This window comes from Aquarana catesbeiana, linkage group LG02, assembly GCF_042186555.1.
Source record: "Aquarana catesbeiana isolate 2022-GZ linkage group LG02, ASM4218655v1, whole genome shotgun sequence".
Taxonomy (NCBI): domain Eukaryota; kingdom Metazoa; phylum Chordata; class Amphibia; order Anura; family Ranidae; genus Aquarana; species Aquarana catesbeiana.
In genome coordinates, this window is record NC_133325.1 from 400,419,935 (window position 1) to 400,443,939 (window position 24,005).

At 41.8% G+C, this 24,005-nt stretch overlaps 1 protein-coding gene across 2 annotated transcripts in view; it reads right to left on the reverse strand.

Annotated features, from left to right (window-relative positions):
• Positions 1 to 14,067: 14,067 nt before the first annotated feature.
• The window catches only part of RPS6KB1 (ribosomal protein S6 kinase B1), an 80,057-nt gene continuing 70,119 nt past the window's right edge, over positions 14,068 to 24,005 (reverse strand). For both annotated transcript variants that reach the window (XM_073615262.1, XM_073615263.1), the window contains exons 13-15: positions 23,524 to 23,631; positions 20,343 to 20,455; positions 14,068 to 16,659 (exon numbers count right to left, since the gene is read on the reverse strand). In XM_073615262.1, coding sequence (XP_073471363.1) covers positions 16,422 to 16,659; positions 20,343 to 20,455; positions 23,524 to 23,631 — 459 coding nt within the window. In that variant the 3' untranslated portion in view covers positions 14,068 to 16,421. The remainder of the gene's footprint in view (positions 16,660 to 20,342; positions 20,456 to 23,523; positions 23,632 to 24,005) is intronic.

Sequence of the window (24,005 nt, forward strand, 5' to 3'; positions counted from 1 at the left end):
GTAAAAGTCCTAGGAGCAGAGGAGATGCCGAACGGGAGGCACTGGAATTGGAAATGTCGATGATTGACTACAAATCGTAGGTATTTTTGAAATGCGTAGTGTATATGCACACGTAGATAGGTGTCCAATAAATCTACTGACAGCATCCAGTCTCCTAAATTTATGGCTAATAGGATTGATTTGAGGCTTTCCATTTTGAAGGCTTCGATCTTAATTCCTTTGTTGAGCCCTTTTAAGTCCATCAAAGGGCGTAAGTCTCCAGTCTTCTTCTTTATTAAGAATAGGGTAGAGTAGTACCCCTTCCTCTTTGAGGGGTTGGAACTTCCAGAATTGCCCCCTTGCTTTCCAGATCCACCATATACTTGAGAAGTAGCTTCCTCTTGACTGGTGAGGGAAGTCTGGTTGGCTGGAAATGGCCTTCGGGCACCCCGTCTAAAAACCTCCATTTGTGCCCATGTTTTATTGGGGACAGCGTCCAAGCATCCTTTATGTGATCCGTCCAGACAAATTTTTTGAGTCTTGCTCCCACTTTCCCAGGCAGGACAGGCGTACCCTCAAAAGGACTTCTGGGTATCCCCTGACATGGTGGTCTTGGATTTTTGATGCCTCAAAAAAGAGGATTGTGGATTCTTCCATGTTCTTTTGAATTTTCTTCCTGGCCTATACAATCTCGCTTCCCTATACCTCTCTGGAAGGTTGCGTTTGAAAGTAGGACCTTTTAAGGTTTAGGCCTTCTATCAGAGGCAGTTTTGAACCAAAAGGATTGACTCCATCGTAAGGAATCTTGCACCATTTGGTCTTTGATGCTGGATCCGCCACCCGTGGTTTTAGCCAAAGAGCTCTTCTAGCCATAACTGAAGCTAACATAGCCCTCGCAGAAGAACGTCCTCTTCCATACTTACCAAACATGCTGAACACCTCTTACCTTATGTGCTGAGGGTGGTCTGCTTGGGCAGTGACCTCCATGAAGACAGTGTATAGAAAAGGTAATACCTGATAAGAAACAACAGCATAGCATTGCAATACAAGAAAGACATACAGTTTTGCAATTCAAACAGGTAAAAAACATGAAAGCAGCCTATCAGAGATTGAGGGCAGAAATGGACGATAAAACCGATTCATCTGTGAAATCTGCATCCATCAGCACAATCTGAACAATCTCTGGGCTTTTTAAATTTGCCGCCGCTGTCACGCCGGAAATGACATCACTGCACATGGTCAGAAGCGTTCCGCCGTCATCCGCGCCATCTTGGAGAAGGGCAGAATGCCCTGCTGAGCTACCTCACTTCCCCCGGCGTCTGCACAGAGTCCCAGGAAGTACACAATCACTCTAAAGGGAGATACAGCAGCCTGTGGGACTACAGAGCCCAGCTCAACCTTATCAAACAGAAAGGAAGAAGAGACAACAAAAGCCAGCACAATACCTTCAGATAGAAGAAAAAGGTAGGAGGTCACTGCAATACTTTAAGCTTCTTTAAAGCTTGTATAAATGCCAGAATGTGCCCCCAAGACCACCAGATTGGGGTTCTCTCCATAGAGGCTCCTTTAGAGGCTGTACAGGAGAGACTTCCAGCCAGGAGAGGCTTAACCTGGTGGGGCGAATGCGGTAAGGGTGCTGAATCCTGTCCATCGCGAATCAACGGATCTATCCTTGTCAGGTGAGGATAAAAAAAGAGAATGCGGTGGGGTGCCTCTTCATCTTTTACAGTTAACCTATCCTGTCAGGTTGTGGGGGCGGAGTCACAACCCAGTGTGTGTGCTGCCATGATGCGTCAGGAAAGTGATAAATGGTTTTACATTTTTTTTACAAATAAATATCTGAAAAGTGTGGCGTGCATTTGTATTCAGACTCCCTGAGTCAACACTTTGTAGAACCACCTTTTGCTGCAAGTCTTTTTGGGTATGTCTCTACCAGCTTTGCACATCTAGAGTGACATTTTTGCCCATTCTTTGCAAAATAGCTCAAGCTCTGTCAGATTGCATGGAGAGCATTTATGAACAGCAATTTTCAAGTCTTGCCACAGATTCTCATTTGGATTTAGGTCTGGACTTGGATTGGGGCATTTTAACACATGAATATGCTTTGATTGAAACCATTCCATTGTAGCTCTGGCTGTATGTTTAGGATCGCTGTCCTGCTAAAAGGTGAACCTCTGCCCCAGTCTCAAGTCTTTTGCAGACCCTAACAGGTTTTCTTCTAAGATTGCCCTGTATTTGGCTTCATCTATTTTCCCATCAACTCTGACCAGCTTCCCTCTCCCTGCTGAAGAAAAGTATCCCCATCAACATGATGCTGCCACCACGTTTCATGGTGGAGATGATGTGTTCAGGGTGATGTGTAGTGTTAGTTTTCCCCACATGGCTTCTCACACACTGCAAATGGGACTTCTTATAGCTTTCTTTCAACAATGGCTTTCTTCTTGCCACTCTTCCATAAAGGCCAGATTTGTGGAGTGCACGACTAATAGTTGTCCTGTGGACAGATTCTCCCACCTGAACCGTAAATCTCTGCAGCTCCTCCAGAGTTACCATGGGCATCTTGGCTGCTTCTTTGATTAATGCTCTCCTTGCCTGGCCTGTCAAGTTTAGGTGGACGGCCATGTCTTGGTAGGTTTGCAGCTGTGCCATAGTCTTTTCATTTTCAGATGATGGATTGAACAGTGCTCCGTGAGATGTTCAAAGGTTGGGATATTTTTTTTTTATAACCTAACCCTGCTTTAAAACTTCTCCACAACTTTAGCCCTGACCTGTATGGTGTGTTCCTTGGCCTTCATGATGCTGTTTGTTCACTAAGGCTCCCTAACAAATCTCTGAGGGCTTCACAGAACAGCTGTATTTATACTGAGATTAAATTACACATAGGTGGACTATTTACCAATTCGTATTTGACTTTTGCAGGCAATTAGTTCCATTAGATTTTAGTTAGGGGTATCAGAGTAAAGGGGGCTGAATACAAATGCACGGTACACTTTTCAGATATTTGTAAAACAATTTGAAAAGCATTTATCATTTTCCTTCCTTTTCACAATTTTGTGCCACTTTGTTTTGGTCTATCACATAAAATCCCAATAAAACACATTTACCTTTTTGGTTGTAACATGACAAAATGTGGAAAATGTCAAGGGGTGTGAATACTTTTTCAAGGCACTGTATGTAGGCAGCAAAAATAGGGGCTTAGCCCCATCCTGGCTTCACCCTCTATCGTGGGCTTAGCCCCTTAAGGGATCCTCAGGCACAGGGCTCTGCCACTGGCAGATCATGACCCTGGACTTGTAAACCATACTGTGGCTAAGGCAATGCCCTATTTGCAAAAGTGAGCGTTAAGCAAGATCTTGCACCTACAGCAACACTACAGGCCAGCCCCACGTCTTCAAGGCCGAGGCGAGTAGTCAACCGATCCAATGTAGGAACCACAGGGGCTTTGGTGCATCGAAGAACCTTGACAGAAAAATCATCATGAGAGAGATGAAAACCTCAACAGAAGGAAGTAAGATTTTCCTTTTTTTTTCCAGTAGATAGAAGAGGGGTCCATCAGCCAAGGACACTAGAAAAAAAAACAAAAAACAACAGGGGCTAGCTCGAAATGGGATGGGTTATACAGGTGCATATCCCAGCAGTTTTTTGTTTATGTCCAGCCACCTGTAGGTAGCTGCATTTTACCCATGGTAAAGACTTTTGATCTTGTGTCCAGTACAGTAAAACTAAGAAAAACTATTTTCATAAATGTGCATTACAGGACACAAGAGGAGTATTCAGGTACAATGGAATGTCCAAAAGCTGCCCAAATGATTGGTGGGCAAAAGGAGCAAGGCATAAGAATGTTGGAAGAATGTTATAATTGCGGATTATGAGCCAGAACTCTTAGCAGTAAGAGTCACCAGTTTTCAGATACATTATGTCACCAGAAAAAACTACCATATTGGCCAGGGATTCTCCCCACTGTTTGCCAGGGTGGTTTCTACAAGGAAGAACAACTGAGGTGAGGTAAGGTAAGGTAATTGGGGGGCCTGATGCAAGAAGGAACGTGAATAAGGTTCTTGTAAGGAGATGTATGATTAGAGGCTGATTAAGGGCAAAACCTGACCTATTAGGATGCTGAGAACTAGATTTGCCAAGAGCAAATGGTCCAATGAAATTTTCATACCTAAGAATCCTCTAGCTGTAAGTATATACGGCCTACAACAGCATATTTAGCATGTACTCCTTTTTTATATATTGATCTTTCCATATATAATGTTAATATTTTTTTTTTTTAATAATTTCCACGTGTACATAACTATTCTTTTGAGCCAACTTGCGAGCGATATGTGGGGAACTCAGCGTTTGTTCCACTGAGCCTTGTTGTTCCATAAGCCGTTTGCCTCCTTCCCTATATAACCCTCACTCAAGATGGCTGTCCTCAATGCCTGATAAAGGAGCATGCACACTCCGAAAGCAAGCCACTTTGCCACACCCCGTTCGTCAGGATGTGCTGACGTGCCGCCACCCACCCAGCTGATCCCCTGCAGCCCCGGACACCACCAGAGCAGCCGGGACTTGTGATCACCCGTGCCCAGCGGTACGGACGCCAGGGACCAACGTGGATTTGTACTACATGCCTTTTCACATTTGAAAAAATTTGATTGTTACTACATATTAAACCAAAAGTTTTAAACCCTATGCTACACCAAGATCGGTGCAGCTTTCTTTCTCTTTTTATCTCTAAGGAGTCTTTTTCTGCTCTAATAGTTGGCTGCCAACCCTGACTCCCTAGCCTGAGACCACTCACAGGTCTCGCTATTTACTTATATTTGATTGACTTTATGCTTATTCATATTTTTCTACTTTGCGGAACTTTAAGGACTATATTTTTTTTCTGTGCATTTACACCCCCAGCTGGTGCGCCGAGCGCTCCAAAAATATGTCTACATTTATAGAAATGACCACTGGTCAATATTTGGCTTTTGGAGGCTGTCAATACAATTTTCCACGGGTGATCCATAAACACTCATGACCTTCATCATATGCTTCTGGTAAGAAACATGTAGACGCAGGGACAGGCCCCCCCTCCTCCCTGTTTTGCCGCATCATTTGCTTTTTTCGGATTTTGTTTTGTTTTTTTCATGTGGACCAGCCTGGATTGCCCAAGACCAACCAGCGTATAGTGGAAGCTGCTATTTCTATTACTGTAAATGTCATCGTCATCCTACAGACTACAGCGGGAACCAACACCTGAGGACATGCATCTGGATCCCCGGGAGAGCAGCTGAGCCATACCATAGCAGAGTGGTTAATCAGATGGGCCGAGGACTGTGAGTACAACACACCTCATAGACCGTAGGTGTTCTTGAAAATTGTCTTATCAGCTGCGTGCTGACACAGGGGATATGTTATATATTAGCTGGGATCACCCTAGTCCTGCGGGTCAGACCTGATGCACCTTAGGCTTAGAGAGTCTATATTATCCAACACTCAGCTGGGTTGGATGGACTGCTCTTGCTATTTACATCACAGCTTTACCTTGGTCCCTACAGCTCCGACTATTGCAGTTAGTGATACTCACAGAGGACTTCCAAACTTCATGTGGATACAGTCGTAGCCTCTCACATAGCTACTTTACAGCCTATGAGCCCATCATATTATCCCAGGATATGAACATTTACATTTTTCTTTTTACACCAGTCCTTTGCTTCCATGTGGTCGCAAATGGTACTACCTGCTAAAGACAATTATTTGTTTTGGTTCATGCAACTGGTTTTTATTTATACGGATAATTCCTCCATCAGTTTTTTCCTGTGTCATAGGTGTCCCCAGCTTGTTAGCTAGGCCTGGGATTCTAGCTTCTACCTTGTAGAGCTTTAGCATCTCATTCACCCATTGTGATTTTAGGTGGAGTGCTGGTTCCTCAGAGTACAGGCAGTTCATTATTTCCCTTTTTATGTATCAAATTTGGTTTTGCGCAGGCAGATAGGCAGGGAGTAGGGGGCTCTGGGTGGGAAAGGGTTACACCAGCTCCTACTGTGGAATTCTTTACAATTTTCAGGTAGTTTATTATAGGGTGGGAATCTGCTGGTTAGGATTGCTTTGTGTAGTGGGATTTATCTGGGGGGTTCTTGAGAGGATTTTGGGGTTCTGATGCTGATTATTTTTTTTTTCATTTTTTATGCCAATAAACTTTTGTAGAGGTAACTGAATAGGGTCTGTTTATCTTTTCTTTTTTCTGATATTTAGATAGGGGAGTACACCTCTCTCTTTTTTTTGTTGGATGGTGCAGAGTTTCCAGGACCGCCCTTTTTTTTGCTCTACTTCTGGTACGAAGCATGATTTTGTCACTGGTGGTGGACACTGAAGCTGGCATGTTTGGATACAGACTTTTCCTTTATATTTATTTCATATCATTTAGACCCCTTTCACACTGGGGTACACTGCTCCTGCCCATTGAAATCAATGGGGCCAGCCCGTGATTAATGAGGATGAGCTGTTTTTTTTTTTACAGCTTTTTACACACCGATCACCGGCCCAGTGTCCCCACACAGTAAAAACAACTGCCCCCACATATGTCCCAATGATCATCTGCACACATCTGTCCATGATCACACAAACCAATTATTATACACTTATCAGTATTTTTTTTTTTACCAGACGTAGCAGAATACATTTTGGCTTAAATTTATGACAAAATTTAGATTTTATTGGATTTCTTTAAAAAAAAGAAAGTAGAAAATTGTTTTTTTTCTTTTTCCCCTTATATCGCAAAAAATAAAAAGCGAAGTAGTGAAATACCAGCAAAATAAAGCTCTATCGGTGTGAACAATACTATAAAAATTTCATTTGGGTACAGTGGTGCATGACCGCGCAATTCTCATCGAAAGTGCGAGAGCGCTGAAAGCCGATATTTGGCCTGGGCAGAAAAGGGGTGAAAGTGCCCAGTATTGAAAGTTAATACCCCTTTAAGCCACAATATTCTTCGCATGTGAATGTTAATTGCTCAGTCCTGAAAAACAAGATTGTCCTGTACGGTTTTGAAATATTGGCTTGCATTGGTTGTTCATTGCCCTAGTCCAGTTAGCTGCAGTTTGCTAGCCAGAAATTGTAGCAGTAGCAGGCTACAGAGCTGCACGTGTAAAGAAAGCCTTTAAGAAAGTCTCAAGCATCCTATTTGCAGAATCCTTGAATAAAAGAACATCTTCAATTGGCACAGTAAGATGTTAGACAGCAGGACCTATTACCAGACCACTTTTTTTTTTTCGCTGGCGAGCTTGAAGGGGTGAAGATCTTTTGCGCGTTAACCCAATCGTCTTAAATCTACCCATACTATTTGTTAATGAGCAGGGTTTTTTTTTTTTTTTTTTTTTTTTTTTAAGATGTGGCAGTTTTCTTTGTACCCAAAGGGGGACCGGAAAGGGGAGGGAAGACAGGAGAGAATCAAATGTAACCACATTGATGGAAAAACAGACTCGCGCTGAACATATGAAAATATTTTGCATGGAGTAAGTGTACTCTCATACACCAACTCGATATCTAAATGGTCATATGTGCACCATAAAAATAGTGAGAGACATAAATGTCAAATTGATACGACAACTGGAAAAAAAAAATTATATATATATCCCAAAAGTAATTGCGTAACAAAGACAATGGGCCAAATAATTAGTGTCCAAAAAAGCCTATATAGCAGTATCACCCCTGAACTGTGAAAAATTATATAATAAAAAGTCCATCCATAAATAGTGGAATCTTCAGATTAGATGAAGAACTAGTGCAAAAGTCCACCACCGTTAAATAGAGGGTTACTGCATACCAGAAGCCCATGATACCCCGCTACAGAGGATCAAGGGAAGCCTGTATAGAGAAAAGCCCTAGAGGGCATATCAGATACATCTAATATCCTTGATATGTTAGTGATGATATTGCGGTTTCCAGAGACGCCAAACGAGAGTCATGACACCTCAAATCTCCTCATTCCATTCCCAACTCACAGGTGGATGTGCATAGCCTGTTGCTCTCCTAGATAGAAGTTGTCTCAGGTTCCCAGGCCAAGAGCCTGGGAACCACATTGAGGCTTTTGTACAGAGCAGTGAAGTGATCATAACCACATCAGCAACCACATTCACATATTATGTGAAGCTGCAAAACCAGGTGTACAGTAAAACCTTGGATTGCGAGCATAGTTTTGCAAACATGCTTGTAATCCAAAGCACTTGTATATCAAAGTGTATTTCCCCATAAGAAATAATGGAGATAATGGAGACTTAGATGATTCGTTCCACAACCATTTATTCAGTTTATAGTCCATATAAAAAGATTATAGCAATGTGACCAGGTTGTGTAACCATAAAATGTCCATCCACAAATGACAGCCTCCACAAGGGGATTAGAAGCTAAATCCAGCAGGAGCTAGAGTATAAAAGAGGAGAGGCGCCTCGAAGTGTAGCAATATGGTTACATTTAATGAAGGTACAACATTTAACAACTCACATGGTTAATGATTAAAAGAGGCACATCTAGGTATGCAAGCATCCGGGGTAAAGCTGTCCACATAGATCATCCTCCACACCACCGGCTCTCACTGGTCAGTCTGCAATCGTGACCAGGAAGACTACCCTGCAGTAGAGCGATTTAAAAGTGAGGCGTGAATCGCTCGTGGAAGGGATGACATTGATGGTGGTGTGGAGGATTGTCTATGTGGACAGCTTTACCCCGGATGCCTGCATACTTAGATGTGCCTGTTTAAATCATCAACCATGTGACTTGCTAAATGTTGTACCTTCATTAAATGTAACCATATTGCTACACTTAGAGGAGCCTCCGTTCTGTTTTATACTATGTTGTGATATGACGCTATTTCTATACAAAGTCTAAATTTATTAAAAAATTTTGCCGGTCTTGCAAAACACTCTCAAACCAAGGTTTTACTGTAGAGCAGGGGTCTCAAACTGGTGGCCCTCCAGCTGTTGCAACACTACAATTCCCATCATGCCTCTGCCTGTGGGAGTCCTGCTTGCAACTTTCAGTCTTGCAATGCCTCATGGGACTTGGAGTTTTGCAACAGCTGGAGGGCCACCAGTTTGAGACCCCTGCTGTAGAGGACTCTGGGGTGAGAAATACTCTGCAACCTTTTTTAACTCGTCCTCTTCATTTCCTCTTTAGATAAGCATATTGGATCAGATTCAGGTAGACACAGTCTAGCTGGAGAAAGAGTATGGTATTTTGAAACCCTGGACCGCATTGACTGTATTAAAGCAGTTAGTTATCTGAGAAACAATGACACAGTTGAAAAAAACTGCCTTACTCAGGTAGGCCATTTGTTGTGAGCTAGAATAAGATGCAGAGACCTATGTTAAAATTGGGTCCTGTTCCGAAACCGATACTTTCAGGCACGGTTCTCTCAGCTGACAGCAGGACACCCTCACTGGCAGCTGGAAAAAACAAACCGGTAATTATCGCTTGTTAAGGAGGGGGGCCGCGTGTCTTTTTACAACCAATGCCTCCTTGAGCTGTCAGTGGGGTTCTCCTGTTAACAGCTGAAGTGTAAACTGAAGTCCCAGGAATTGGGGCTGTCAAAAAAATATTATTAATAACTAAAAAAGCAGCTTGGCAATGTTTATCAACATTGCACAACCAAAAGATAAAAAATATTGTTTCATTTGGATCTTACTGTTTGTCTTCAGCTACAGATCAAAGGGATGAACTTCGATCTGCAGATGAAGTCAGCTTAAAGCAATAGGTCAGGTAAAAAAAAAAAAAAAAAAAAAAAAGTTTAGTTTATTAATATTTCTCTGTTTAACACCTGATTAATTTACTCTAATCAGCCTTAATTAACTCCATTCAATTCATTTCCTGCTCTGTTTTTTTTTGTTTTACTTCCATTTTATAAACTTTTGATTGTTCGTTAATATTTTTACACCTTTAACACATAATTTACGTTTCACATTGAAAAAAAGTGCAAAAAAAAAAAAAATACTTTTGAAAATAACTTTTCAATGCTTTGTACTATTGCTGACAGCTGAAGTATAAACAACACAGTTGTGGTAGGTATTGGTATCAGCGGGTATTAGTGCGCCTCTAATTTCTCAAACAGTCCACTTCACTTGTCTGCCATTGGCTGGAAATGCCAATTCTCTTTATAAGATTACACCATCTCGAAGCATTTATAGTTTCTCTAGTAGCTGATCTTCAAAAATAAATAAATAAAAGAGGGCAAAGGACTAGTCTCCAATATGACTTGTCATTTCCTTGCAGCAGATCTTTACCCATTACTGACTTACCATGTCTTGATCTGCACTGTGTAGAAATGGCCATTTTTGTAAAGGAAGGGAGAGCTTTAGTTCTTTATATCAGAGCTTCCAAATAAGAAGCAAAGTGAGCAGCACCAAATTTCATCCCAAATCTTCTGAGACTAGCAGTCAGAGCCAGCAGTATCCTGGATCTCACGCTGCAGCCTAGGCGCACTTCCATAGTAGAAAGTGCAATGTTTTTTTCAGAAAGAATTACAAACAAGAAAGTTAATTTTTCAAGGAGTTTCAAGGCACAATTAACTAGGGATGCACCGAATGGGTTTTTTGGTGCCGAAATCGATACCGAAAATACATTTTCCTTGATCCCGAAAACCGAAAGACTGTTTTTAAAAATATTTTTATACAGGAGATGGTCAGCGACTGGGGACATGGTGCAGGAGATGGTCAGCGACTGGGGACATGGTGCAGGAGATGGTCAGCGACTGGGGACATGGTGCAGGAGATGGTCAGCGACTGGGGACATGGTGCAGGAGATGGTCAGCGACTGGGGACATGGTGCAGGAGATGGTCAGCGACTGGGGACATGGTGCAGGAGATGGTCAGAGACTGGGGACATGGTACAGGAGATGGTCAGAGACTGGGGACAAGGTACAGGAGATGGTCAGAGACTGGGGACATGGTACAGGAGATGATCAGAGACTGCAGACATGATACAAGAGATCAATGCAGCCTCACCAGTGCCCATCAGATGCAGCCAGCCAGTGTCCCCAGTAGGGCAGCCAGTGTCCCCATTGCAGCGCAGCCAGTGAAGGGAGAGGCGAGCCACTGCCTGTTTGATTACAGCGCCGGGAATATCACAGCATTTATTTCAATAGCTATGTGTTCCCTGCTGCGCACCGTCACATACAGCCCCTCCCCCTTGTCCGGGGAACTTTAATAGACAGATCACCCGTCCCAGGATTGGATGGGTGGTCTATCAAAGTGCCCGGACAAGGGGGAGAGGCTGTATGTCACGGCGCGCAGCGGGGAACACACAGCTACTGAAATGAAAGCTGTGATGTTCCCAGCTCTGTAATCAAACAGGCGGCAGCTCTCCCCCCCTTTCAACAATATAGGAAGTCCCCCAGATAGGCAACACCACGGGCAGGGGCAGAGCCCCACCCCGTTTTCAGTAAAAATTCTCTTGCAGTTTTTTGCCGAAAGGGCCATTTTCGGCCGATATGTTTCGGTGGCCGAAATTTTGGTGCATCCCTACAATTAACATTTCTAAATGTTATTTATAACATAGCAAATCTTCACTTTTTGAGTTCAGTTCCACTTTTCAAGCATCATTAAAGGGGAAGTCCACCCCAACACCAAAATCACTACATCTACAGGCCTCCACGATCTAACACTAACCTATAGCCCTGTAAAGAAGAAATTGGTATACATAACATTTATAAGCCCACTCCGGTCTGGTCTCCAGCAGCAAAACTCTGCAGAGGAGACAGCCAACAACAGCTGTAAAATGAATGGGAAGTGACATCACCCATAGAGTTACTATAGGGCTTCTGTTGTTGACTGCCTCCTCTGCACCCGCCTCCACAGTGAAGCTGTTGCTGACAGCTCAGCGTGGGACCGGATCGGCTTCAGAAAAGGTATGTATAGCAATTTCTTCTTTACAGGGTTAGATAGGTTAGCCTTAGATTGTTGATGCCTGTAGATGTAGAGATTTTAGTGTTAGGGTGAACTTCCCCTTTAAAGGCACTTACAAACAATAAGTATGCTTGCCTGAAGTTTCAGGAGTTTATTTTGCGCATACACAAGTAAAATAAATTCTAACCCCTTCAAATGAACAATTTGTGCATGTAAAACACTGACAGACAACTCAAATTTCTGCTTTATGTTTCTTTTTACTCATCTATATGCAGGACAATTATGCACCTGTGTGTACAGACACATTAAAAAAAATGGGCTGCATTTAGATCAGTGATAATAAAAGAAAACACCTGTATGCCTGAAAACATTCAGTATTTTATCAGCAGTGTGCAAGAGGCCTTTAACAATGAGCTCTGGACATTTTCCCAGTGCATGCGTGAGTTCATACTAAGGCTGCTTTACTAAAGGAGTTGAGAATCTTCACTCAAATTAGTCATCAATGGGAAGTATGTATATCTGGGAAGAGAGTGTGTGGCACAGAGGTGGATGCAAATAATAAAAATTAAATCAGCAATGAGCAAAATGTGAAAAGCATCATTGGAGAATTGCACAAAATAAAGCAATAATTAAAACTTAAACCAAACAAGAGAAACTGGTTTAATAAAGCACCAGATTCAAAACTGAAGTTGCCCATTTACAAAGCAGGCAGTTGATCAAATTTTACATTAATAGGGGGTGATTTTTACAGGTTAAGAACTTGACAGAAGTGACCTACTGTAGCACTGACTAAACGTTAATAACTTGGTCCACCTTTTCCAAATCAACTAGTAAATGCAGCAACACTGATCTCATGATCAATATGCATCTACAAATATTTTATATTGAAGCCTGCACAGCACCAGTATTAAGTATGTCATATGTGAAATGCACAATCTCCTTCAATTTCTTCCCCCAGCCTCAGACCTGTATGGAGGAGTTATGGGGCTGGAGGTAGCGGAACTGGACTGGAGGAGAAGAGGGAGGACAGTTCACCATGCTCTACACAGCCCCTCTGCCATGGTAGCAGATGAGACAAGTAGTAATTCAATGTAAACAATTCCAGCCCAGAATGACACAACTCGGTGTACAAATTTCAAATTACGGCAACTTTCTGACAGAAGCAGTATCCCGTGATTCAGGTAAGTGGGGTGGTGGCGGTTGGGGCAGGCAGATTGAGGGTTGGGGAATGCAACCATGTTTCATGTTGCATCCTAAATATTGATGCAATATTAAGCATTGTGTAAAATGTGGACTTTCTCTGTGGACCATACAACTTTGAGAACCATTTTGCATGGTGTACAGGTCAAACTTTTTTTTTCTTTAGACAGAGTCTGAAGGGTTAGAACCTCTTTCAGACTATTTGTGTCCCTGCTAGACAAATTCATTATTTGTCCTAGTGACCATTTTTACCAGAACTAAAAAAGTAAGGGAAAAATTTAAAATTAAGTCACTGGTAAAAAGGAATAGAAGGGAAGTGTTCCAACAGGGATATTTGTGGCAGTGACAACAGAATATTTTTCCTCAGTTTAGAAACACATCTCTAATTTACTTCCATGTCTATGAACAGGAAGTAAAAAAAATTACCCCAATGGCAAAAACAAAGCCACAGAATGGCTTTTAACCCTTTACTACTCTATCCAAAAAGAAAGGCGTTTTTGGCTGTAGATATGCATTAAGAAGCAAGTCACACAAAAATCTGTAATTTTTGACAAAGTTCTCACAATTGTATATATATATCACCTATTATAAATTTATAATCTGTAGAGAGTTGCCAAAAATAAGAAAACAGGTATTCAACCACCCATCTTCCATGGCATTCATTTATTTATTATGGGAAATAGATAAAACAGTTACTGGATGAGAAGTCCTAGGACATTATAAAAAAAATACAATTTATTAAAATAATGCATAGTAAACAATTATGGGACTCAGTATCAAATTGTATGTTGCTTTTTGTTAAAAAAAAAACGCTGGAAAAAAATCTCGCCTTTACAACCTTTGCAGTAGGATAATGGTTGTACTGTATTTTTTCTTAATGTAATCTTCACGAGAGCCAAAGATGATTAAGTATTGTGCTACTTCCTACGCAAATAATCAAAATTAAAAAGGAAAAAAAAAAAGAAGCATGGCTAATGAAAAGCAGCTTCATATCAAACACCGGAAGACTGAATGATAAGGCTCATACTGATATTTATTCTCATACTGTGGGAAAGAAGATACCTTAATTACAGATTAAGTAATCAATACTGAGAAAAGCCAAATTTACATTATCCCATTATGTTCCCTCCCTCTACAGAAAGGGAGAGCCGAAGCAAATGCAAATTAATCCATCAGTGCTTGATCATTGCTGTAGATAAAAAAAGTTTCAGTCCAGACGCTAACACTCACTTAAATGTATTAGGTGCCATTGACTAAAAGCTGAACTATATACCTCAATTAATATTCACATTTGGATAGCCACAGATAGAAAGCTCAGGTTAAAAAAAGAACCTCGCCGGTATGCCCCAATCTACAATAGATACTCAGGCTACTTTAGGTTCATTAAAGTGTAAGTTCACCTTTACAGAAAAATCTGTAAGGTGAACTTACACAGGTCCCCCTCCTCGCTCCCACTCCTATCCCCCCGATCCCGCTAACCTGGACCGTCACAGTTTCCCATTCTAAGCCCCAGTATATCCGCGCCAGGAGCCCGGGGCTTAGAAATCCTCTCTGCATCCACGCGGCGTCTTCATAGCTGACAGGACTGGCTATGCGGCTATTTACTGGTCAGCGCCACCCATGTGACCCTGACGAGGGACGTTTTGGACATTCAGCTGAGAGGATTTCTAAGTCCCAGATACCTGGTGCGGAGATACTGGGGCTTAGAACCACAGACTACCACTGTCCAGGTCAGGGGGACCGGTGGGGGAGAGGAGGGGGACCTGTGTAAGTTCACTTGCACAGTTTTCTGTAAAGGTGAACTTACCCTTTAAGCACATTAAATCTTACCAATGCAATGAATTATTGTGCTCATTGCAAGTTCTACAATTATTATGTCCATTGAAGGGACAGCAGAGGCCAGTCTTGCAGAGAACACAGATGAGGCAGCATAGAAACAATAAAAGATAGGTCTGTGCCAATTGTGGTGTAATTTTCTCTGCGGGACTAAGATTTATCTTAAATTTGGTTAATGATATTGTATAAACATTTCTATGGCTTGTTTCCTACAGCTCATATGTGGATTGAAATCAATTTTAAAAACAATAAAATGCTGCCTTGACCAGTGCTACCATATTCCAGTCTAAATACTCCATATACAATGCATTATATATGTCAATGTTACACAGTTGACATGTCAATAGGACAATTTTTAAAATGTACACCATGATAAAATGATCACTGTTAATACTCTTAGTGATGTTTTATGAAATTGCTTTGTTAAGGCAGTTAAGGTAAAGTTACCTTTATTTCTTTCTTTGTACCTATAAGCCATTCATACAGGATCAAAAACAAGACCAGCATTGTGATAACATTCCCTAGGTCCAGGGACATTATTCCCTCAACATGGAAGACATGAGTAGAAAGGCCATTTAATACTTTTACAATCTTTAAGTCCCAGCATATGACTTTCTAAAAGGAAGGACTGCCAGACCAAAGACTGTGGGAGCAATAAACAAGAAAAGAGTATGACTATGAAATACATGACATGATTGTAACACTCAAAGTGTCAAGGTACATTTGTGCCTTGCATTCACTTTAAATACATTGCCGGCCTTCAAAACTCATCTTTTTGCTGGCATGATGAACAGCAAAATAGCACATTATATTTTCAAGAATGCAAATCAACCACACTGATGAAGGAGACATCTATTGCATTACTGTCCCCATAACATAATGGAAGACTGCCATTTGGGTTTATGGGTAAAAAACACAAGTAGTTAGTCACTGATACTTGTCAACTGTTCTCTGGATCAAGAAAATCCTATTACACTTTTAACCAACTTGCACAATCAAAGCTTTCTATTAAGACAATTTGGTATTTTTGATTTTCATTAAACTTTTTTTTTTTTTTTTTTTTAGACCCAGTACTTTGTCTCTGAAGATTGACTTCTTATACTCCAACCACTGTTTTATGGTGATTTAGAAAAATGTAAACTTCTGAAATAAAATTAAATCCATGAACACAATATGGTTTATGTTCCTTCTGTGACACTGAAAGAATTTGCTGGGAACTTATTATTACATTTCCTCCATGTCTAGAATGCAGTCTCAAGCTGCTTTTTTTTTTTTATGCAACGCTGATTGATATATATATATATATATGCGTATATATATATATTTATATATTAGTTGTATTTTTTTTTTTAAATGTGTTTGTTCATCAGTTTGTCCAGTCTGCTTTATGCAGTAACAGAGACCACAAATTTATGTCCCGCTCTTGGGGATTTGAAGCCAAAATCTATGCACTTGCTTGTTTGTAAGCTAGATTTTAAATTCCTTGGTATCATCACCAGTATTAGTCTGAATGCATCAGGAAAAAATTCACTGTCATAGATTCATACGTAGATGTTCTGGTCGCTTAGGGATCAAGGGATAAGCTTGTTTTTTGTATGGTGCAGCATTGGATTGTCTTATTGGTAGTGGGGCAGAAGCCTCTCCGCTTACAGTCACATCCATTTGTTCCACGCCACTTGTTTCCATTCGGTAATCAGCTGATGGTTGTGTGTTGGTTGATCCAGCAGCTGTTCCTCTTCCCCAGAAGTCACCAGGACAGAACTTCACAGGGCTTGAAGAGAAAAAAAAAAAAAGGATCTACAATGAAACCTAGCTTATATACATTCAAAAAGGCATGCTTAAAGCGTACGTGTGAAAAAATAAAAAATTCTGCATTACATGTACATTTCTCGATTTTTGTCTTATGCGTACATAGAGAAAAATGCCTATTGATTCTGCCAGAAACCAAGTGAGCTCTTAAAGTGTTTCTAAACTATAAGTTTTTTTTACCTAAATGTATTTTCTGCATTAGGGTAAAAATTGCCTCCCTACTTGTCCTAGCACCCCCTGCCCCTAAAAACTTACCAAAGTCCTCTATTGATCCAGCGCTGTGCCCAGCTGCAGCTTTCACTTCATGGATTCAAAAGGAAGCTCTGAGAGCAGTAGGAGAACGAGGCTGCTGCTGTCAATCTTCTTCGAGGAGTGAGAGGGGGTAGGGCTTACAGTCTGTATCTATGTCAATGGATGCACACAGCCTGGTTTCAGATAGCATTCGCATGGGTGCCCCCTCAGAATAAAGCTTGCTGAGGGGGCACTCGGAGGAGCAGAGAGCTCTGGTGGGATTCCAGAAGAGGAAGTAAGGAGACCGTTCTGTGCAATTCGACTGAGAGGTGGGCGGCAGCCCAAAAGCGGCCAGAAGGACAAACACCCAAGTTGGACACCAGATGAGACTGAACCCCATGCTTGCCAAGGTAACCTGCCAACATGGGGGAAGGAGGGCACAAATAATCAACCTGATGCTCAAGACCAAGGCAAAAAAGGTTCTATACAGAAGGAAGCATCCATCCGATCACAAAGCGAGAACCTACCAAAAACAGATGGAACGATAAATTTCCTCGTAGGGAAAAGATGCACAATCTGATGAGATCAAACTCAGACCAGGTCTCAAGAAAGAACCAAGGAAAAATACAAGTCCTGGTGAGGAAGACCAGTCGGTCTAAATAGGAAAACCCTAGGCCATTACACCCCTGACACCCTAGGGACCAGAACATCATGTCTATAGAGATTGTTTGGCTAGATAACTAACCTCACTAATCGAGACTTACCAGGGAAAACCCTGAACTCAGCTAGAACACAAAAGTCTACAAAGAGTGCAATTCCAGAGTCTGCCAGAGAACGGAAAGCGGGGTGGGAGATTGAACTCTGCAAAAACAAATCTGGCCATTCTGCAAGAGGCCACAGCCCATCTACAACAGACAGGTGATGTCCGTAATACCATGTTCTCAGTCAAGAAAGTAGAGTGGGCTGGAACATGAAGTTGTGCCCAAGACAGATCACAATATCTGGTCAGATTCTTCCTGAGAAGTGCGGCTTCTTTTTCCTTCTTGATGGTTGATGTATGCCACTGCTGTCTCATTGTTTGGCATTGTTTGACTGCTCTTCGACAGGGAGACTCTAAAAGGCAGGCAGACAGACAGACGAGTGTAGGAGAGTCAGGCAAACTGCCCAAAGCTCCAGCAGGATGTCGATTGGCAACTTTCACTCCTCCAATGACCTAGTTCTCTGAATAGAGGGGCTCTCCCGAGCACCTCACCGGCCCAAAAAGCTGGCATCCTTGTCTAAACCTTTCAATTCACTGGAAGAAGCTTGTGGCTGATAGGCAGTGCCTTGAAAAAGTATTCATACCCCTTGAACTTTTCCACATTGTCCCGTTACAACCAAAACCGTAAAGGTATTTTATTGGGATTTAATGTGATAGACCAACACACAAAGTGGCACATAATTGTGAAGTGAGAGGAAAACGATAAAGGGTTTTCAAATTTTTACAAATATCTGAAAAGTGTGGCATTCAGCCCCCTCCAAACCCCCCCACCGAGTCAATACTTTGTAGAATCACCTTTCGCTGCAATTACAGATGCAAGCCTTTTTGGATAGGTCTCTACTAGCTTTGCTCATCTATAGTGAATTTTTTGCCCATTTTTCTTTGCAAAATAGCCCAAGCTCTGTCAGATTGGATGGAGAGCATTTGTGAAGAGAAATTTTCAAGTCTTGCCACAGATTCTCAATTGGATTTAGGTATGGACTTTGACTGGGCCATTCCAACACACGACTGCATAAACTGTTGGCGCTATATAAATTGCGTATAATAAAAATAATAACAATAACAATAATGAATATGCTTTGATCTAAACCGTTTCATTGTAGCTCTGGCTGTATGTTTGGGGTTGTTGACCTGCTGGAAAGTGAACCTCTGCCCCAGTCTCAAGTCTTTTGCAGGCTAACAAATTTTTTTTCTAAGATTGCCCTGTATTTGGCTCCATCCAGCTTCCCACCAACTCTGACCAGCTTCCCTGTCCCTGCTTTAGAAAAGCATCCCCACAACATGATGCCATCACCATGTTTCATGGTGGGGATGGTGTATTCAGGGTGACCTACAGTATTAGTTTTCCACCACACATAGCATTTTGCTTTTAGGCCTAAAAGTTCAAATTTGGTCCCATCTGACCAGAGCACCTTCTTCACGTTTGCTTTGTGCCCACATGGCTTCTTGCAAACAGGACTTCTTATGGTTTTCTTTCAACAATTGCTCTCTTCTTGACACTCTTTCATAAAGGCCAGATTTGTGGAGTGTACGACTAATAGTTGTCCTGTGGACAGATTCTCCCACCTAAGCTGTGAATCGCTGCAGCTCCTCCAGAGTTACCATGGGCCTCTTGGCTGCTTCTCTGATGAATTCTCTCCTTGCCCGGCCTGTCAGTTTAGGTGGACAGTCATGTATTGGTAGGTTTGCAGTTGTGCCATGCGCTTTCCATTTTCGGATGATGGATTGAACAGATTTCTAAGAGATGTTCAAATATTTTCAATATTTTTTTATAACCCAACCAGGCTTTAACCACTTCCTGCCCGGCCTATAGCAGAATGCTGGCCGGGTGGTGGTTCAGTTATACTGACTGGGCATCACACGACGTCCAGCAGGATAACTGCCGGCGCACGCCCGTGCTGGCACGCATCATGGTGATCGATGGCGTGGTGTGTCAGTGACACACCGCTACATCGATCTCGGTAAAGAGCCTCCGACGGAGGCTCTTTACCAGTTGATCAGCCGTGTCCAATCACGGCTGATCACAATGTAAACAAGAAGAGCCGTTTATCGACTTTTCCTCACTCGTGTCTGACAGACGCGAGGAGAGACGATCATTGGCTCTCCTGACAGGGGGTCTACGCTGATTGGGCAGTAAGGGGGTGTAAGTGCCTGGTATTGAAGTGGTTAAACTTCTTCACAACTTTATCCCTGACATGTCTGGTGTGTTCCTTGGCCTTCATGATGCGGTTTGTTCACTAAAGGTTCTCTAACAAATCACTGAGGACTGAAGGCAATTGGTTCCACTAGATTTTAGTTAGGGGTATCAGTGTAAAGGGGGCTGAATACAAATGCATGCCACACTTTTCAGATATCTACTTGTAAAAAAATTACTTCCACTTCACAATTATGTGCCACTTTGTGTTGGTCTATCACAGAAAATCCCAATAAAATACTTTTACGTTTACGTTTTTGGTTGCAACATGACAAAATATGGAAAATTTCAAGGGGTATGAATACTTTTTCAAGGCACTGTATGACATACACTTCATGTATGAAAAATGCCAAAAACAATTTACAAAGAGATTTCTTGCATACAAACATTTAAAACTTACTTACAAATAAAGATAACCTAAAAACAATAGCAAAAACTTTCTGCAAGTTTGTAGTATTACCTGACAGGTGTTCGAGGACTTCCAATAAATCTACGAGGAGACCGAATTTTTGGTTCAAATGAAAACTTCTCTTTCACGCTTTCCAGCACAGAAGGAGCCACATATGTAAAACCCTTGAGAAGAGCAACCAAACGGTTTAAATATTACAGCAGCACTCAATATTATAATGCAATTACGGTTAAGCTATCACTAAACATGAAAAATACAGCCACATGTTCTACCAGGATGAATGGAAGTGTCATTGTAGCTCCCCTATTCATCTGGATGGAACAGTGCCCAGCTGAGAGGAGGGTCAGGCAACAGAGCAAGAGGTCCACACTGCTGCCGAGGGGGAGGGGCACCAATGATTTTTATTGAGAAAGGGAACTTTAAAGTGGAAATTCTGTCTAAAGCTAAAATCTCAATCTACTCCCAATCACAATCTAAGACTAGCCTATCTAGCCCTGCAAAGCAAAAATCGCTATACATACTTTTTCTGAAGCTGCTCCGGTCTACAGCGACAGAAGCTCTGCAGGAGACAACCAATAATGGCTGATAAATGCCTGGGAAGTGACCTCACCCATAGAGTTACTATATCCGCTGTCGGCTGCCTTTTCTGCACCCAACTACAGAGAAGCCATCGCTGACAGCTCAGCGTGGGAACAGACCGGCTTCAGAAAAGGTATGTATAGCAATTTTTGCTTTACAGGGCTAGATAAGTTAGTTGTAGATAGAGAGTAGATTTAGAGATTTTAGTTTTAGGCTGAAGGGTCCTTTCACACTGGAGCGGTTTGCAGGCGCTATTGCGCTAATAATAGCGCCTGAAAACTGACCCAAAAGTGCCACTGCTGTCTCCCCAGTGTGAAAGCCCCGAGGGCTTTCACACCGGAGCGGTGCGCTGGCAGGACGGGAAAAAAAGTCCTGCTAGCAGCATCTTCGGAGCGGTGTGTATACCGCTCCTTCACCGCTCCTGCCCATTGAAATCAATGGGACAGCGCGGCTATACCGCCGGCAAAGCGCCTCTGCAGAGGCGCTTTGCCGTGGTTTATAACCCTTTCTCGGCCGCTAGCAGGGGGTAAAAAGGACCCGCTATCGGCCAAATACCGACGGTAAAGCGCCGCTTACAATAGCGGCGCTTTACCGCCGACGCCGCCCCCTTGTGAAAGGGCCCAACCTTCTACTTTAAGCAAACCTGATAAAATTTTATTTTAAAATAAACAGACTTTTCTAATGAACATGCCATTTCAAGAGAAACGAGAAGGCCCAAAAGTACCGCCAGAGTAAAAACATAAGACAGAGTTATGCATAAAGTGGAAGTCCAAACAAAAGAGTTTTGTGATATGTGGCTTGTACAAAGTTTCCTGCAGTGATGCATATTCTCGTCTGGACTGCTGCTTAGTGTAAAATCAGTTCCTTCATACCAGCAAGAGCAGCTAGTGTTGTACTTCCAGCACAGCAGGTATGAGAGAAACGATCCTGTCGTTTACCCACCCTGCCCTCGTCCATTCACAGATAGCCTTGTAATCCAGAGAATACAAGGTGGTTTCATGCATGGACAAGGTAGGGGGGTGAGGTGAAAAAAAAAAAAAGACAGGATCTCCCCTTGTCCATTCATAGAACACCTTGTATTAAATGAACAGAATACAAGGTGTTCTGTTAATGGCCAAGGAGGGGGGAAAGGGGCACACAACAGGTTCTTATTATACAAGTACAGCACTAGCTGTACTCCCTGGCATGAATTAAATAGATTTTTACACTACACAGCAATGATCCAAGCGTAGAATATACATAATTAAAAAGGTAACTGTTGTACATGACACATATCACAAAACAGTTTTGCCTAAAGCACCAAGGCAATATGTCTTTGGCAAGCAAGACGGCCTTCATTTGTTTACTAACACATCTAAATGGTTTATGCCTAGTAACGCATTGGTGATTACAACACAAACATCTAAAATATAAGTATAAATTTACAAGTTATGCGCTGCGCTTGGGTGACCCCAAAAACAAAATTAATAACTAACTCTGTGCTCACTAGTGTGATAATATTAAATACAAATAATATGAATGTTGAATAAATAAACAAGGTGTGAAAAAACAAGTGCTTGTTACACCATAAATTTGTGCTTAATAGTGCTCGTTACACCATACATAGTGTCTTAATCAACATAAAAAGTGCTTAGTGCTCAATATAAAGTTTCCTGCTATTTTAAATGAAAAAATTAATAAATAATGGAAAAGAAAAAAAAAGTTCTCTTTGGCACTCTAAATAGTGTGTGCAAATAATGTCCAACAGTGATAATAAAACAATGTGTGCAGGTGGTGTTCAGCTGTGACAACAATCCAACATCATGCCGAAGATATCCTGAGTGCTGCAAAACATGCTCCTGTGCTCCTTCGTGACCCCCGTAAGCTAATGTGCTCACCTCAGAGCGTGTGACTCAGCTTCTACCCTGAGTCCAAATAGGCTTTGGAGCCACCCCTGGGCTCAGTCTCAGTGTCTGCTGCACTCCTCCAGCTGGAAACAATGTGGCTCCATACATATAAATGAAAAGGAAGCTATATGTATGGAGCCACATTGTTTCCAGCTGGAGGAGTGCAGCAGACACTGAGACTGAGCCCAGGGGTGGCTCCAAAGCCACAGGGTAGAAGCTGAGTCACACGCTCGGCATGATGTTGGATTGTTGTCACAGCTGAACACCACCTGCACACATTGTTTTATTATCACTGTTGGACATTTGCACGCACTATTTAGAGTGCCAAAGAGAATTTTTTTTTTCATTTATTATTTTTTTCATTTAAAATAGCAGGAAACTTTATATTGAGCACTAAGCACTTTTTATGTTGATTAAGACACTATGTATGGTGTAACAAGCACTATTAAGCACTCATTTATGGTGTAACAAGCACTTGTTTTTTCACACCTTGTTTATTTATTCAACATTCATATTATTTGTATTTAATATTATCACACTAGTAAGCACAGAGTTGGTGGTTATTCATTTTGTTTTTGGGGTCACCCAAGCGCAGCGCATAACTTGTAAATTTATCCTATGCACGTTATATGAAGCGTGATTAGCGCATGCAGCTGGAGGAAGTAAAGGCATAAGATCATTGTGGCTCACAGAATTTTGCCAATTTTAAAAATATAAGTATAGATGCCACTTTAGATCTAAATAAGCAGACTTTAAACCAGTCTTACCACAAATACTTGATTGGCACTTTCACTGAGAGTGGCATCATCTGGACTGTCTACAGGAGTCTGACGTGTAAACTTTGAATCAAACTGGCTTACATCTTCTTCAGATTGCTTTGGAAAAACAAATGAAGTAATTTGTTAATATGAAAGACGAAGCTTAAAAATGAGCCACAGGATATTTACCTCTGTCCACATGACCACCCTTCTAAAGCTAAAAGTGGTCATTCTACAGAGCGGCTCTCCTGTGCAGTATTACGTAAATATACCTAATTCTGCACTTACGCCTGCAGGGGGGTGAAGGTTTACCTTCCGGAGCTGAAGGTTTTTTTAAAAAAAAAATTAATTTAACCACTTGACCACTGGGCACTTAAACCCCCTTCCTAACCAGACCAATTTTCAGCTTTCGGTGCTCTCACACTTTGAATGACAATTACTCAGTCATACAATACTGTACCCATATAAAATTTTTGTCCTTTTTTTCACAC